The sequence below is a fragment of the Salmo trutta genome, chromosome 16 (genome assembly GCF_901001165.1).
Source record: "Salmo trutta chromosome 16, fSalTru1.1, whole genome shotgun sequence".
In the NCBI taxonomy this organism is placed as follows: domain Eukaryota; kingdom Metazoa; phylum Chordata; class Actinopteri; order Salmoniformes; family Salmonidae; genus Salmo; species Salmo trutta.
The window spans coordinates 55,796,238-55,813,923 of record NC_042972.1 but is presented as its reverse complement, the minus strand read 5'-3'; the positions used below and the strand labels follow the sequence as shown (position 1 = coordinate 55,813,923).

At 42.9% G+C, this 17,686-nt stretch overlaps 1 protein-coding gene across 9 annotated transcripts in view; it reads left to right on the top strand.

Annotated features, from left to right (window-relative positions):
* r3hdm2 (R3H domain containing 2) overlaps positions 1 to 12,871 on the top strand; it is a 92,442-nt gene extending 79,571 nt beyond the window's left edge. For 8 of the 9 annotated variants that reach the window (XM_029695024.1, XM_029695022.1, XM_029695021.1 and 5 more), the window contains 8 exons: positions 2,196 to 2,356; positions 2,902 to 3,074; positions 3,799 to 3,896; positions 4,232 to 4,401; positions 4,520 to 4,658; positions 10,502 to 10,593; positions 10,728 to 10,812; positions 11,149 to 11,528. In XM_029695024.1, the coding sequence (XP_029550884.1) occupies positions 2,196 to 2,356; positions 2,902 to 3,074; positions 3,799 to 3,896; positions 4,232 to 4,401; positions 4,520 to 4,658; positions 10,502 to 10,593; positions 10,728 to 10,812; positions 11,149 to 11,528 (1,298 nt within the window). Of the gene's footprint in view, positions 1 to 2,195; positions 2,357 to 2,901; positions 3,075 to 3,798; positions 3,897 to 4,231; positions 4,402 to 4,519; positions 4,659 to 10,501; positions 10,594 to 10,727; positions 10,813 to 11,148 lie in introns of all 9 variants that reach the window. The other variant, XM_029695025.1, reaches the window with a different exon arrangement.
* Positions 12,872 to 17,686: the final 4,815 nt, after the last annotated feature.

The following is a 17,686-nucleotide window of genomic DNA, read 5'->3' as shown; positions in this document are numbered from 1 at the left end:
TCAAAAAATCTCAAATCAGACCAAAGGACAGATTTCCTCCAGTCTAATGTCCATTGCTCGTGTTTCTTGGCACAAGCAAGTGTCTTCGTCTTATTGGTGACCTTTAGTAGTGGTTTCTTTGCAGTAATTCGACCATGAAGGCCTGATTCATGCTGTCTTCTCTGAACAGTTGATGTTGAGATGTCTATTGCTTGAACTCTGTGAAGCATTTATTCTTAACTTATTCTTAGCTTAACTTCTTGTTAATCCAGCCGCTTTGTCTGATTTCCAAAAGGCTTTACGGCGAAAGCACACCATGCGATTATCTGAGGACAGCGCCCTGCACACAAAAGCATTACATACATTTTCCAACCAAGCAGATGCGTCACGAAAGTCAGAAATGGCGATAAAATAAATCACTTACCCTTGAAGATCTTCATCTGGTTGCAATCACAAGGGTCCCAGCTACATAACAAATGGTCCTTTTGTTCGATAAAGTCCTTTATATCCCAAAACAGTAAGTTTCATTGGCGCGCTTGACTCAGTAATCCACTTCCATTTCCCTCATTCAAAATGCATACAAATGAATCCCGTAAGTTACCAATAAACTTCTTCCAAACATATCAAACAACGTTCCTAATCAATCCTCAGGTACCCTAATATGGAAATAAACGGGAAAATTTAAGACGGAGAATAAATAACGAAGAGATAAATAACGAAGTTCACGCCCTCACCGGAACGTGCAACAAACACTACAGCCAAAATGGGAGCCACTTAGAAAAACTACAAATTCTAGCAATTTTTTTTCAAAAAACAAGCCTGAAACTCTTTCTAAAGACTGTTGACATCTAGCGAAAACCATAGGAACTGCAATCTGGGAGGTCTTCCTTTTATATTCCCATTCCCAGCCATTGTAATCAGAGGTGAGCTGGGGGAAAAAATTGTCCTCGGGTTTTCACCTGCCATATCAGTTCTGTTATACTCACAGACATTATTTTAACAGTTCTGGAAACTTTAGAGTGTTTTCTATCCAATACTACCAATATTATATGCATATCCTGGCTTCTGGGCCTGAGTAACAGGCAGTTTACTTTGGGCATCTCATTCATCCAAACTTCCGAATACTGCCCCCTAGCCCGAAGAAGTTAAGGCAAAGGATGGATACTTTGAAGAATCTCAAATATTAAATATATTTTGATTTAACTCTTTCTTTTGGTTACTACATGATTCCATATGTTTCATAGTTTTGATGTCTTCACTATTATTCTACAATGTAGAAAATATAAAAAATAAAGAAAAACCCTTGAATGAGTAGGTGTGTCCAAACTTTTGCCTGGTACTGTAGGCATGGGTAAACGTTACTAGACAGTCAGGATAGATAATAAACAGATTAGCAGCAGGGTGAAGTGTGAAAGTGTGTGTGTGAATGAGTTTGTAGGTAGAGTCCAGTGAGTGTGCATAGAGCCAGTGCAAAAAAAGTAACAGGGTCAATGCAATAACTGTTCAGCTGCCTTACGGCTTGGGGGGTAGAAGCTGTTCAGGAGCCTTTTGATCCCAAATGTGGCGCTACGATACAGCTTGTCTTGTGGTAGCAGAGAGAACAGTCTATGACTTGGGTGGCTGGAGTCTTTGGCAATTTTTAGGGCGTTCCTCTGACACCGCCTGGTATAGAGGTCCTGGATGGCAGGGAGCTTGGCCCCAGTGATGTACTGGGCCTTACGCACAACCCTCTGTAGCGCCTTGCGGTCGGATGCCAAGCAGTTGCCATACCAAGCGGTGATGCAGCCAGTCAGGATGCTGTAAATGGTGCAACTGTAGGACTTTTTGATATCTCTTTACACAAGGATCAAGGTCAGCTAAATAATGGTTACCAGGATTAAATGGCTATTTTAGTTACCACATTGTGTAATTGGGGAGAACAGTACTGATGCAATGAGTTCCCGAAAGTTACCATGATTATACTTGTAGGACCCTGAGCATTAAGGCTGCAACAAGCCTACCCCCTGCTATACTCTCTTTGGCAACTTTTTAAGATCCAGACCCGGGTCTTCCTTGGCTTTAGGTATACATTCCTTTCTTTCTAGACAGCCTGTGTTAACATAACCATGACGTGATATGGTCGTCACCAGTAGGTACAGGGATAATAGGAGTGCAGCATTCCCCGAATACACTCACACACACACCTGTATTAACACACTGCATGTTGTCTCAAGCAGGTCTCCAGACCATGATGCCCAGCCAGCAGCCGCAGTACCAGGGGATGATGGGAGTACCCCAGCAGCCCCAGAACCAGACCCTCATCACTTCCCAGAGGCAGGGCATACAAGGACAGATGACAGGGATGATGGTCCAGTACCCACAGATGCCCACATATCAGGTACAGTAGGCCCTCAAGTCAATTCAATAAAACTTGATTTATTCCCTCAGGGGCAATTAAGAAAGACAAATTGCCTGTCAACATATAGGTGTATTGAATTGACTTGAATTCCATTCTCTGATGTGCATTCTTAAATCACGAAAGTGTACATGAACGTTTCAGAGTTCCTCAAGGCTCTGTTTTTATTGAATATGCTACCTCTGTGATGCTATTCCTAGTGTCAATTTTTTTAGTGCTATGTCGATGATGGACAGCTGTACATTTCAATGAAACATGGTAAAATAACTACAACCCTTTTCTTGATAAAAGTCTTAACCGGTTTGTGACTCTTGTCTATTTAAGACGTGGATCTAAAGAGGAGCCAGACAACTTCTCTCTTCGATTATGAATATTTATTAATATGTTATTTAGTTCAAAGACAAAACCCAGAACATAAATGAACCCCAATAGCCTTTCCCAAGTCAAGTATTCCAGTGTCATTAGTTTACGCCCTGTTCTGGTTAAGCGATTATCTACAGTATATCACCTTCTACATCTACCATCAGGTGCCGGTGGCCAATGAGTCTCAGCAGGTGGTACAGCAGCAGTACCAGCAGCAAGTCATGGTGCCAGTCAGCCAGTCTCTCCAGACTGTCCAGGGTGTACAGGGACCCATGCCAGGCCAAGGAATGCCCATATACTACAGTGTCATCACCCCCACACAACAGAACAGCACAAGGTAGACGCGTAAAATAAGATTTATTATATAAGTGCTTGATATTGTATAGGAAAACTCCACTACTCCCAACATGTCACATGTCACACACACCCGGGTGATGCCACAGCAGACATTTTGAGCTAGAACCCTAGATAACTAATACTCATTGAGAACAAGTTACAGCTCACTTGTAGAAGTAATAGAAATGTAATAAAGTACGCTTTTAAAAAAAAACAAAAGCATTACCTGGAATTTGTCTGCACTCCAGAAGCAGAGTAATGGTCTGAATCCATCCAGGTGTGAATGAAGTTGTTTAACACTATCTGTTACAAGACGTGTTCTGCCAGTGCGTCTATCTGTAACACGTTCTCCTGCTGACGCGTCAACCGCTTGAATGCACGCTTAAGTGTTTGACACCCTGAGGTCATTAAACTATTGAATAGGATAGAAACTCACAAGACTGGAATCAATAAGCAACCTCTTGAACACTTGAATCTGTATTTTCTGTGACTCTCTCTCACACACACACTCACACACACACACACACACACACACACACACACACACACACACTTGCTGCTTTCACATTCCTTCTACATGCTTGCTAAACAAAATATTTGCATTGTAATTGAAGCCTAGCAGACCGCAGCTTGTCGACGTGATATGCCTACCGTCTGTGCATGTGGAGGGCTGCCAAGTGCTTACACAGTGTGTGTGTCGCTGTGTGTGTGTGTCTCTTTCCCAGCCCATCAGTGGGGTACCTGCAGCCCAACTCAGAGCAGTACCAGATGAGCCAGTCTCCATCCCCTTGCAACCCTCAGCAGATGCAGCAGCAATATTCAGGTGACTGTTCATCTGGTTCACAAAGAGACGTTTTCGGACTTTGTTGATTTACGTCAATCAGCTGTGTTAGTACTGGCCTTGACATATAAGCCTAGACATATAAGCCTAGACCAGCGTTGCGTTTAGGAGGTTGCAACATACTGTACATGGGCCATTGCAAATAGAAATGCCACAAAGAGAGCCAACATTATTCTTAACTTTACGGAAAGTCTGTTCTCCACTATATATTTTTCAGGACACTTGACAACATTGTGTCATACTAAATGTGGCCCTGCCTGGATTGAAGAACACTGCTCTACTGTGTAACTTCATTCAACTTTGTCTGTGTGCTACAGGAGTGCCGCCCCCAGGCCCCGGAGTGATGGTCATGCAGCTTAGCGTCCCCAACGGACCGCAGCCTACCCAGAACCCTCCTCTGGTACAGTGGAACCCCTGCAAATACTACAGCCTAGAGCAGAGGCCCAGCAAGCCTGGAGAACTCTACAAACCTGACAATGCACAACAGGTACACTATACCACTATACTCATACCTCTCTCACTCACATACAATACAGCATTCACATACTGTATAGCATTCATGTAAAGGATCCTTGCAGAGTTCTGACCCCCCCTTTCCTTTCCAGGCCAGTACTCAGATGAGCAGTCCCCTGGCCTCCCCTACCCAGTCCCCCACTCTCTCCCCCTCAGGCAGCGTCTGTCCTGGCCTCGGCCCCCTGCCCCTACTGTCACAGTTCCCCCGGCCCGGACCAGGGCCTGCGCAAGGTAACAACACACGGACACACACACACACACACACAAACATGCAGTCACACACAGACACGCTTGTGCACACACATGTATATACAATGCATTCGGAAAGTATTCAGACCCCTTGACCTTTTCCACATTTTATGTTATAGCCTTATTCTAAAATTGACAAAAAAAAATCCCCCTCATCAATCTACACACAATACCCCATAATGACAGCAAAAACAGGTTTTTATAAATTGTTGCACATTTATCAAAATATTAATTGAAATCACTTAAGTTATTATTTAAGTATTCAGAACCTTTGCTATGAGACTCAAAATTGAGCTCAGGTGCATCCTGTTCCCATTGATCATCCTTGAGATGTTTCATCTGTGCTTAATTCAATTGATTGGACATGATTTGGAAAGGCACACACCTGTCTATATAAGGTCCCACAGTTGACAGTGCATGTCAGAGCAAAAACCAAGCCATGAGGTCGAAGGAATTGTCTGTAGAGCTCAGAGACGGGATTGTGTCGGCACGAATCTGGAGAAGGGTACCAAAACAGTTCTGCAACATTGAAGGTCCCCAAGAACACAGTGGCCTCGATAATTCTTAAATGGAAGAAGTTTGGTACTAACAAGACTCTTCTTAGAGCTGGCTGCCCGGCCAAACTGAGCAATTGGGGAAAAGGGCCTTGGTCAAGGAGGTGACCAAGAACCTGATGGTCACTCTGACAGAGCTCCAGAGTTCCACAGTGGAGATGGGACAACCTTCCTGAAGGACAACCATCTCTGCAGCACTCCACCAATCATGCCTTTATGGTAGCGAGACTGAAGCCACTCCTCAGTGAAAGGCACATGACAGCCCACTTGGAGTTTTCCAAAGGGCACCTAAAGGACTTTCAGACCATGAGAAACAAGATTATCTGGTCTGATGAAACCCAGCTTGAACTCTTTGGCCTGAAAGCCAAGCGTCATGTCTGGAGGAAACCTGTCACCATCTCTACAGTGAAGCATGGTGGTGGCAGCATCATGCTGTGGGGATATTTTTTCAGGGACTGGGAGACTAGTCTGGATTGAGGGAAAGATGAATGAAGCAAAGTACAGATAGATCCTTGAAAACCTGCTCCACAGTGCTCAGGACCTCAGACTGGGGCGAAGGTTCACCTTCCAACAGGACACCGACCTTAAGCACACAGCCAAATGTCGTGTCTTTGGCTATGCCGGATTAAGTGATATGACATGCTAACTTATAAAATGATTTCTCTGTAATTGATATTACCTGATTAAGCTAATCATGTAAATGTAATTAACTAGAAAGTCGGGGCACCACGGAAGAACGTTTATAGAGCCGTTATCTTCCGAATAAACTCTTAAAATACTTAGTAATATTTTACATCGATAGCAGTCAATATTAACCCTTATCTTATTTTCAGTCTCATAATAAAAGTTGTAAATTCTTGGCTATCTTCACGAACCCTGGCTAACAAGTTGAATCAGCAATACAAAATTGGGTTTAATTATTTATTTACTAAATACCTAAACTAATCACACAGAATTACATATACACAGAATACAAATGATGTCATACAGAAAACGTCCTGGTGGACGGAACCTGGTTGAAAGCTGGTTACACAAAGGAAAGGGGGTTGGGCTTGAATGAAAGAGCGGGAAGATTTAGGAACGAAGAAACAGCAGCTATGCTATCGTAAATACATTATCTTATGCATTCTAAATTACCGCCCATTTGGAAAAGGAAAATGCAATAAATATTTACTCTGAGCTGCGCTTCGGTAGATTGGTCGTAGATGCTGGCCGGGTTGGCCAACAGATCTTCCTGTACTCGTAAGAATGTCTCTGGTGGTAAATTGGATACGTGGTGGTATCTTCGTCTGTCTGTTAGACTGGATCCGTTGTGTTTCATCGTTTATAACCCCTCCTCTTCACAGGGGTGGGCCACTGATCAAGCAGGGCACTTTCCTTATGAAAACCCAAATCTCTCATTTGGAAGCTAAAATTACATTTCATCTCCTAACAAACAATTTCAATATCAAACATTTCAATTGCATAACAATTCCATGTTACTCTGATAACTAGAGGGTGTATACTTTCTCAGGTACAGTTTGTCGTCCTGTCATCAATCATAATGTCTCAGATAACAACGAACTGACATCCATACTCATTACGTTCCAAAGCATATTTCCAACTGGTTTTATTACCAAAATATGGTTCCTTTCCCCATTTGTTTGATGGTCCCAGACTCTCTATATTTAACACAGGCTATTCAAGTCCTTCAGTAGGGTCAGAGAGGGGAAGGGAGAAAGGTATTTATGGGGGGGGGGTCATAAACCTTACCCACAGGCCCACGTCATGACACAAGACAACGCAGGAGTGGCTTCGGAACAAGTCTCTAAATGTCCTTGAGTGGCCCAGCTAGAGTCCGGACTTGAACACAATCAAACATCTCTGGAGAGACCTGAAAAAAGCTGTGCAGCGACGCTCCCCATCCAACCTGACAGAGATTGACAGGATCTGCAGAGACGAATGGGAGAAACTCCCCAAATACAGGTGTGCCAAGCTTGTAGTGTCATACCCAAGAAGACTTGATGCTGTAATCGCTGCAAAAGGTGCTTCAACAAACTACTTTTTACATTTATTTATCCATTTGAAAAAAAATCTAAAAACCTGTTTTTGCTTTGTCGTTATAGGTGTGTATTGTGTGTAGATTGAGAGAAACTATTTAATAATTTTTAGAATAAGGCTGTAACGTAACAAAATGTATAAAACATCAAGGGGTCTGAATACTTTCCGAATAGACTGTACACTGAGTGTACAAAACATTAAAAACACCTGCGCTTTCCATGACAGACTGACCAGGTGAATGCTATGAACTCTTATTGATACCACTTGTTCAATCCACTTCAATCGGTGTAGATGAAGGGGAGGAGACAGGTTAAAGAATGATTTTAAGCCTTGAGACATGGATTGTGTACAGGGTATGGTAGTAACTCAATATTGGGAAGATCAAACACATTTTATTGGTCACATAGCAGATGTTATTGTGAGTGTAGCAAAATGCTTATGCTTCTAGATCTGACAGTGCAGCAGTATCTAACAGGTAATATCTAACAATTCCACAACAAAACCTAATACACACAATCTAGTAATGGGATGGGAATGGGATGAGAATATATAAGTATAAAATATATGGATGAGCAGTGACAGAGCGGCTAAGATGCAATAGATGGTAAAGAATAGATAGTGAAGGATACAGTGCAGTTGAAGTCGGAAGTTTACATACACCTTAACCAAATACATTTAAACTCAGTTTTTCACAATTCCTGACATTTTAATCCTAGTAAAAATTCCCTGTCTTAGGTCAGTTAGGATCACCACTTTATTTTAAGAATGTGAAAAGTCACAATAGTAAGTGTTTTATTTCTTTCATCACATTCCCAGTGGGTCAGACGTTTACATACACTCAATTAGTATTTGGTAGCATTGCCTTTAAATTGTTTAACTTGGGTCAAACATTTTGGGTAGCCTTCCACAAGCTTCCCACAATAAGTTGGGTGAAATTTGGCCCATTCCTCCTGACAGAGCTGGTGTATCTGAGTCAGGTTCATAGGCCTCCTTGATCGCACACACTTTTTCAGTTCTGCCCACAAATTTTCTAGAGGATTGAGGTCAGGGCTTTGTGATGGCCTCTCCAATACCTTGACTTTGTTGTCCTTAAGCCATTTTGCCACAACTTTGGAAGTATGCTTGGGGTCATTGTCCATTTAGAAGACCTGTTTGTGACCAAGCTTTAACATCATGACTGATGTCTTGAGATGTTGCTTCAATATGTCCACATAATGTTCCTTCCTCATGGCGCCATCTATTTTGTGAAGTGCACCAGTCCCTCCTGCAGCAAAGCACCCCCACAACATGATGCTGCCACCTCCGTGCTTCACGGTTGGGATGGTGTTCTTCGGCTTGCAAGCCTCCCCCTTTTTCCTCCAAACATAACGATGGTCATTATGGCCAAACAGTTCTATTTTTGTTTCATAGGACCAGAGGACATTTCTCCAAAAAGTACGATCTTTGTCCCCATGTGCAGTAGCAAACCGTAGTCTGGCTTTTTTATGGCGGTTTTGGAGCAGTGGATTCTTCCTTGCTGAGCGGCCTTTCAGGTTATGTCGATATAGGACTCGTTTTACTGTGGATATAGATACTTTTGTACCTGTTTCCTCCAGCATCATCACAAGGTCCTTTGCTGTTTTTCTGGGATTGATTTGCACTTTTCGCAAAGTACTTTCATCTCTACGAGACAGAACGCGTTTCCTTCCTGAGCGGTATGACGGCTACATGGTCCCATGTTTATACTTGCGTACTAATGTTTGTACAGATGAACGTGGTACGTTCAGGCGTTTGGAAATTTCCCCTGAAGGATGAACCAGACTTGTGGAGGTCTACAATTTATTTTCCTGAGCTCTTGGCTGATTTATTTTGATTTGTCCCATGATGTCAAGCAAAGAGGCACTGAGTTTGAAGGTAGGCCTTGAAATACATCCACAGGTGCACCTCCAACTGACTCAAATGATGTCAGTTGGAGGTGTACCTATCAGAAGCTTCTAAAGCCATGACATCATTTTCTGGAATTTTCCAAACTGTCCAAGTTGACCCACTGGAATTGTGATACAGTGAAATAATCTGTCTGTAAGCAATTGTTGGAAAAGTTACTTGTGTCATACACAAAGTAGATGTCCTAACTGACTTGCCAAAACTGTAGTTTGTTAACAAGAAATGTGTGGAGTTGTTGAAAAACGAGTTTTAATGACTCCAACCTAAGTGTATGTAAACTTCCGACTTCAACTGTATGAAAGCCTTCAGACAGATTTAAACATGTTTAAATGAGTTTCCCCACGACTGCGCCACCAGCGCACATGCGTTGTTCCCCAACCAATCGCGCAGACCAAAGAGCCGGTGATAAAGGAGTTTGCTTCTGCTGCAGCCTTCGCTGTAAAATATAACGCGGCGCTTCGGTTAAGATAAAACCCTGGTCCTTTATCTTTCACCCACTTCCACACTGACCTGTTCATGACCTTTCCATTTCGCCTTTGGCCAGCCACCAATAGGCCCCGAGAACCTGACTTTGCATTACTCACCTTACCCTTATGGCTGGCACTGACCCAGACACACACACACACGTACCCATCTCATGCAAAACATGCCCTCTCACTAGTGCTGAGCAATTAGTGCTTTTTGAGGTCGATTACGGTGCAATTTTTCTTTAAAACATTAAATGCACTATGCATTATGTGGGTAGAATGCTGTAACACAGAATGAAACAATTAATATAAGTCACATGATGGTTGTGACTGCCCATTACTGCTTATCACTTAATAACCATAATGTATTTACTTTAATGCAATATTTCATGTGTATATTACGTTTGTTTTATTTGATGACTTTATTTCATTCCAGGTATTTTAATATCTATTGAGCTGCTACTTATGCTGTCTGACAACATCACTATTTTAATAGTTCTTCCAAGTAAATAAGGTTTACTTTTTTGACTGACTGCTGAGTACAAACTATCAATCACTTAGATCATGTATTTTCTTGCGCATTCTTGTCACAGACCGGACGAGTACTGAAGGCGTGCAATGGGTTAAGGTCATAGTTTATCGCAATTTTTTTGTAATTATCAATGTGGAATATTGGCCTGTTGGAAACTGCAACTCCCGACTACATTGCACAGTTCAGGTTTGATCTGATTTACCTCTCGCTCACAGAAGAACAACAAACTAAATGGAATTCAAATAATTGAACCGACATTAGTCAATTCGTTTTTTTATCATATATGTGTGGTGTCCCGTGTGTGTGCAGGTGATGGGCGCTACTCTCTTTTGGGCCAGCCTCTCCAGTATAGCCTATGTCCCCCTCTCATGCACAGCCAGACAAACTACAGCTCACATCAGGTACTACTTCTCTCCATCCCTCCATTCTCACCCTCCTTGAAGCGCACTGCCGCTACCCCATCCATCCCTCCACTCCATTCCTGCATATCTACTAGCCTGTAACCTTGTTGACACTTGCTGTTGGTGTGTTGCAGAGCCAAGTAGGAATAAAGCATGGTGCAAGAGGGAAGAGGCAGACACTGAAGTCTCAATCTACAGACCTGGGCACCACTGACGTAGGTAAGACAACAGACACAGACGTCTTCATTACGGTCTATGTGGTATATCTACAGTATATTTTGTCCTTTCACGATCCAGATGACCTCGACTCAAGGTTTGTGCCTCTACGATTCAATACATTTGACTTACGTCCTACACACACACACACACACACACACACACACACACACACACATCCAGAACACAAATACTTGATTTTTGTATTAACTCATTTATTTCATTTTATCAGGCAAGTCAATTAAGAACAAATTCATATTTACAATAAATGGCCTGGAATGGGTCTGAATGAATACAGTAGTTGTATTAGTGTCTGATCTCTCTCCTCCCTGTCTCCAGTGGTGAGTCGGGTGCTGGAGGTGACCGATCTCCCAGAGGGCATTAGTCGTCCAGAGGCTGAGAAGCTCTTCAACCAGCTTTCCATGTGTGGTGCCAAAATCCAGTGGCTCAAGGACCCGGTGGCAGGGGGCCGTGGCGGCTATGGTGGCCCGGGAGTGCATCACGGCCCTGGGCATTGTCCTGGGGCTGGAGGGGGGAAGGGCGACGGCCCCGGCGGTGACTCAGCTCACCTCTACACGGTGGTGGCTGTGTTCCCCTCCACCATGGCTGCACAGAGTGCTTCTTTTAAACTCAACAACAGTGGGGTCAGCCTCTTCAAACTGAGGGCCGCCAAAAAGAACTATGACCTGAGAGTACTGGAGAGGGCCAGCTCCCAGTGAAAAGAGAGGGGGATGAAGAGAAATACTTTTGGGAAATGAGGAGTGGAAAGGAGTTGGACTGAGGGGACTGGACAGTTTTTGGACAAACGAGAAAAGATAAGACGTCACACATTAAAGGGATGGGGTGAACACAGAACACAAATGGAGAGGATGGTGTTTGCAAATTATAAGATAATAGTTTTTGTTTTTGATTGTTTTATTTTATATTATTGATACCTGAAGAGCACATAAGACACGTGAGCATGTGGATCACTGTTGCCATGTATGGGTGCCATCACACACACACACACACACACACACACACACACACACACACACACACACACACACACACACTCTTATGTACAGACAGGCAACAGGATCACGTAGCACACCCCTGGACAGTTCAACCTCAGTCCATCCTTCCCCTGCTCTCCTCCAGCCGTCCTCCTTTTTCTGTCTATACTTTCTCTTTCCTCCTCCTCGCTCTCCCTCCCCCCCATCGCCCCGCTCTTAGGCGCACATATTTATGCACAGTCACTCTTTCTTTTTTTTCTTTCTATTACTCTCTCTTACCCTCTCGCCACTTGTCTCATACTCTTTCATGCTCTCTTCCTCTGCATACCCCCACTCACTCCTCTCTCCTCTGGCTTTCTGTTTGCCTTATACTGCTGTTGTGGGTTTCTGTATTGCGCTATTTTTCTCAGAGTATTGTTCTTTTGCGGTTCGATATATTTATATAAGTGATGTAAGGAATAAATCTATATATTCAGTGATTTTTTTTTTTCAGTGGGTAAGTTTAGGATCCCCTTTATGATACCCTCTCAACCTGTTCCTTCTGCCCCCTTTTCTCCTACCTCACGACTCCAAATTACCCCTTCCTACCCTACCCCTCTTACCCCGTTCTATCATACCCCACTACCATATCCTCCTCTACCCTTACTCTCCCAACCTACCCCATTGTCCAAATGTACCCTGTGCCTCCCCCTACCCTGTTACTTCTTACCCATTCTCCCCCACCCCACTCCCCATAATTACCCCTTTCCTCCGCCCCACTATCCCAAATTACCCCATTCGTCCCTACCTTACGACCCCAATTTAACCCATGTGTCCCCCACCCCAATTACCTCTTTCTCCCCTACCCCTCTTAACCCAATATACCCCACAACTTACCTCATTCTCCTGTTGACCCTCTAACCCACTCTCTCTCATCCTCATTGTGCTTGTGTTTTTCGTTGACAGCTGTGCAGAACGTATCAGAATAAATAGTTAAAAGTGCACAATGATTGCATAATGTCTGCTGTAAATTTTATTTCATGTTATTCTTTTGTTTGTTTTTAAAAATATAAAAGCAACAAAAAAAATGTCTGTCGTCAATTGTTTGAACAGATCCGGGTGGAATCTTTGCTGTTAGATTTATTTAAGCAATTTGAATCATGAGATTAAGGTGTGTTCTGCAGTTTATGGAACACAGACTTTCTTCTATCCAAGGAATTTAAGAAGTTCCGGGGGTATCAAGAAGCATCTGACAGTTGCTCCTTTTTAAATTCCTTTATTCTGTCCCATGGAATTAACTGTGTATTATACAGTGGCCAGTTTATTAGGTACACCCATCTAGTACCAGATCAGACCCCTCTTTGCCTCCCGAACAGCCTGAATTCTTCGGGGCATAGCGTTAAAAAGCTGCTCAATTGGTTTCAAATAAAAATGTATTTGTCACATGTGCCGTATACAACAGGTGTAGATCTTACAGTGAAATGCTTACTTACAAGCCCTTAACCATGGACACGCATCAAGACCCTAACGTGTGCCAGGATACATACCCCACACCAGGACACCACTGACACCAGCCTGTACTGTTGACACCAGGCAGGATGGGACCCTGGACTCATGCTGCTTACGCCAAATCCTGACTGCCATCAGCATGATGCAACAAGAACTTGGATTCGTCGGACCAGTCAATGTTTTTCCACTCCTCAATTGTCCAGTGTTGGTGATGGCGTGCCCACTGGAGACACTTCTTGTTTTTAGCTGATAGGAGTGGAACCCTGTGTGGTCGTCTGCTACAATAGCCCATCCGCAAAAAGGATAGACGAGTTGTGCGTTCTACGATGCCGTTCTGCACACTGCTGTTGAACTGCGCTGTTATTTAATCCGCCTGTTATTTAATCCGCCTGTTATTTAATCCGCCTGTTAGCTTGCACGATTCTTGCCATTCTCCGTCAAGCTCTCTCACCAACGTGCTGTTTTAGTCCACAGGACTGGTGCTGACTGGATGTTTTTTTGTTTGTCGCACCATTCCCTGTAAACCCTAGACACTGTTGTGTGCGAAAAACCCAGGAGGCCAGCCGTTTCTGAGATACTGGACCTGGCACGCATGGCACCGAAGATCATACCATGCTCAAAGTTGCGTAGGTTACTCATTTTGCCCATTCTAATGTTATATTGAGCAGTAACTTGATGCCCATCTGCCTGCTTTATATAGCAAGTCACTGGCCACTGAGTGTATACAGTGCATTCGGAAAGTATTCAGACCCCTTTTTCCACATTTTGTTACGTTAAAGCCTTGTTCTAAAATGGAAAAAAGGAAACCTGGCACCATCCCTATAGTGAAGCATGTGGCAGCACCATGCTGTGGGGATGTTTTTCAGTGGCAGGGACTGGGAGACTAGACTGGATCAAGAAAAAGATGAATGGAGCAAAGTACAGAGAGATCCTTGATGAAAACCTGCTCCAGAGCGCTCAGGACCTTAGACTGGGGCGACGGTTCAAACTTCAACAGGACAATGACCCTAAGCACACAGCCAAGACAATGCAGGTGTGGCTTCGGGACAAGTCCTTGAGTGGCCCAGCCAGAGGCCGGACTTGAACCCAATCAAACATCTCTGGAGAGATTTGAAAATAGCTGTGCAGACACACTCCCCATCCAACCTGACCGAGCTTGAAAGGATCTGCAGAGAAGAATGGAAGAAATTTCCCAAATACAGGTGTGCCACGCTGGTAGCGTCGTACCCAAGAAGACTCAAGGCTGTAATCGCTGCTAAATGTGCTTCAACAAAGTACTGAGTAAAGGGTCTGAATGAATGCTTTTGTAAATGTGATATTTCAATTTTTACTTTTTTTTTATACATTTGCAAACATTTCTAAAAACCTGTTTTTGCTTTGTCATTATGGGGTATTGTGTGTAGTTTGAGGAAAACAATTTAATCCATTTTAGAATAAGGCTGTAACGTTAAAAAAAATGTGTGAAGTCATTGGGTCTGAACACTTCCCAATGCGCTGTAGCTCTATGTTCTATCCCCTCTAGAATCCTGAAGTGAGTCACCTGTTGACGTCAACATCACTGGACAGACGTAATGACTTTGATTGTACTCTTTAGAGATGGTTCAATCTCACTGTCCAGTTCACTGTTGAAGGTACAACAACACTGAGTTCGGGGACATGCATACTAGAGTTAATTTGATTTATTATTAACAATGTTTACCATGTGAAGCTGAAGCAAGGCCCTGGGTGAGGTATTAGGCCTTAATGCAAACACTTGACTTCTGAATTACCAGATGGTCACCAATGCCATTGATTGGAAATTCACATTCTGAGTTTGTGAGTCATATATGTACTTTGGGTAAGCAAAGGTTTCTCGTGTATTTTCTGCTACTCTGCTGTCTGACACACACACACACACACACATATGCCCTCTTACATGCCCACACAAACTCTACAAGAGACAGGGTTAGGCTACACCATTACTCACTCAATCTCCCACCTGTTGAACCCTATTTGGACAGTTGACTATATTTGTTTCCCAAATGGCACCCTGTTCCCTACATAGTGCACTATGTAGGGAATAGGGTGCCATTTGAGAAGTTGACTATGTAAAGACCCAAACAAAGGACCAGGAGAATAAACTGGAACTGATTGTGCAGTGCCTACGATGCCACCCATGTTTTTATAGGACAGAGCTTGGGTTGAGTGGACCGTTCTGGCTTGATGTGGACCTCTTCAGCTGGTGAGGAACTTTCAGAAGCAAGGTGATCTCACCCCATTGTCAAAAGGAGTTGAGAAATTAGGATGCCTTTATGCAGTAATATATAATTTGTAATAAGAATATATACAATTCATTTTGTACATTATGTATGTCATTACCCTTGACGTACCCCGTTCTGTTGTCCACGTGTGTACTAAATTGACTGTAAATGGTCTATAATAAATACCATGATCATAGATTTATAGAACTACTTTGGCTACATAAAATGCCAAGATGGCTAGCTACATGTCCTAATATATGACATGGTAACATGGTAAATACACAGTAGTTACAAATGAATGTATTTGTTTGTTGTATGGCACAGTAGTCACAAGAGCAGCAGTAGCAGCTTTAGCAGTGGCTTGTTTGTCTCAACAGCATCTTACAGCTCCCTCTACTGTTCCACAGAAACCAAGACTTGACCAAAGAGCATAGCAACACAATGGCTACGTTTGGCACTTAATATCCTCTTCAACAGATTTCTTTTCAAATCCAGAGAGATTTTAATTGGGACTATTTGTCTCATATTCTTCACTTATTTGTTGTCCTAATAATATATTTGTTGCAAATATTTTGTCCTTGACATGTATTGTTCAGTCCTACGTCCCAAATTGGACGATAAGGACTCTGTGGATATCCATGACAACCCTCCAGCTCCTTAGAACTTAGTCAGAGGAGGAGGAGAACACAGTGGGACCTGCACTGTTGGAGCTGTGAGGACCACTGTGTGTCAGACTGACAGAAGTAGTGCACTATATAGGGAATAGGGTGCCATTTGAGATGCAATGTTGAGTGTTCTCAGTCAGTCTGACACACAGTGGTCCCCACATTCCCCAACTAGCTAACACACCAAATAATGTGTGAACAATAGGCAGGTATTAAACAGTGAGAATTGAGCTATTCAGCCTGGCAACAGTTTTAATCCTGGTTGTGTTGGGCTTTCAGTGTGTGTTTGTCAAGTTTATTTAGGAACAATGTCACTCTCCATTAATAGCAAATGGCATTTCTCTGTTGAAGGTTATTTAGGAGCTCCCACTAATTCCCCAGATCAAATCAAATATTTTAGCAGATGTTATTGCGGGTGTAGCGAAATGCTTGTGTTCCTAGCTCCAACAATGCAGTAGTATCTAACTATTCACAACAATACACAAATCGAAAAGTAAAACAATGGAATTTAGAAATACATAAATATTAGGACGAGGTATGTCAGTGGCATTGACTGAAGACAGTAGAATGGAATACAGTATATACATATAAGATGAGTAAAGAAGTACGTAAACATTATTAAAGTGACTAGTGTTCCATTTTTAAAGTGGCCAGTGATTCCATGTCCATGTATATAGAGTAGCAGCCTCTAAGGTGCAGGGTTGCGTAAACGGGTGGAAGAGGGCTAGTGATGGCTATTTAACTGTCTGATGGCTTTGTAATAGAAGCTGTTTTTCCATTCTCTCGGTCCCACCTTTAATGAACCTGTACTGACCTCGTCTTCTGGATGATAGCGGGGTGAACAGGCCGTGGGTTTGGTGGTTGGTCCTTGATCTTTTTTATTTTGTATTTCATCTTTATTTAACCAGGTAGGCTAGTTGAGAACAAGTTCTCATTTACAACTGTGACCTGGCCAAGATAAAACAAAGCAGTGTGACACAAACAACAACACAGAGTTACACATGGAATAAACAAACATAGTCAATAACACAATAGAAAGAGTCTATATACAGTGTGTTCAAATGAGGTAAGATAAGGGAGGTAAGGCAAAATATAGGCCACAGTGGTGCAATAATTACAATTTAGCAATTGAACACTGGAGTGATAGATGTGCAGAAGATGAATGTGTAAGTAGAGATACTGGAGTGCAAAGGAGCAAGAAATGTATTTAATACAAAAATAAATAACAGTATGGGGATGAGGTAGTTGGATGGGCTATTTACAGATGGCTATGTATAGGTGCAGTGATCTGTGAGCTGCTCTGACAGCTGGTGCTTAAAGTTAGTGAGGCAGATATGAGTCTCCAACTTCAGTGATTTTTGCAATTAGTTCCAGTCATTGGCAGCAGAGAACTGGAAGGAAAGGCGGCCAAAGGTAGAATTGGCTTTTGGGGGTGACCAGTGAAATATACCTGCTGGAGCGCATGCTACGGGTGGGTGCTGCTATGGTG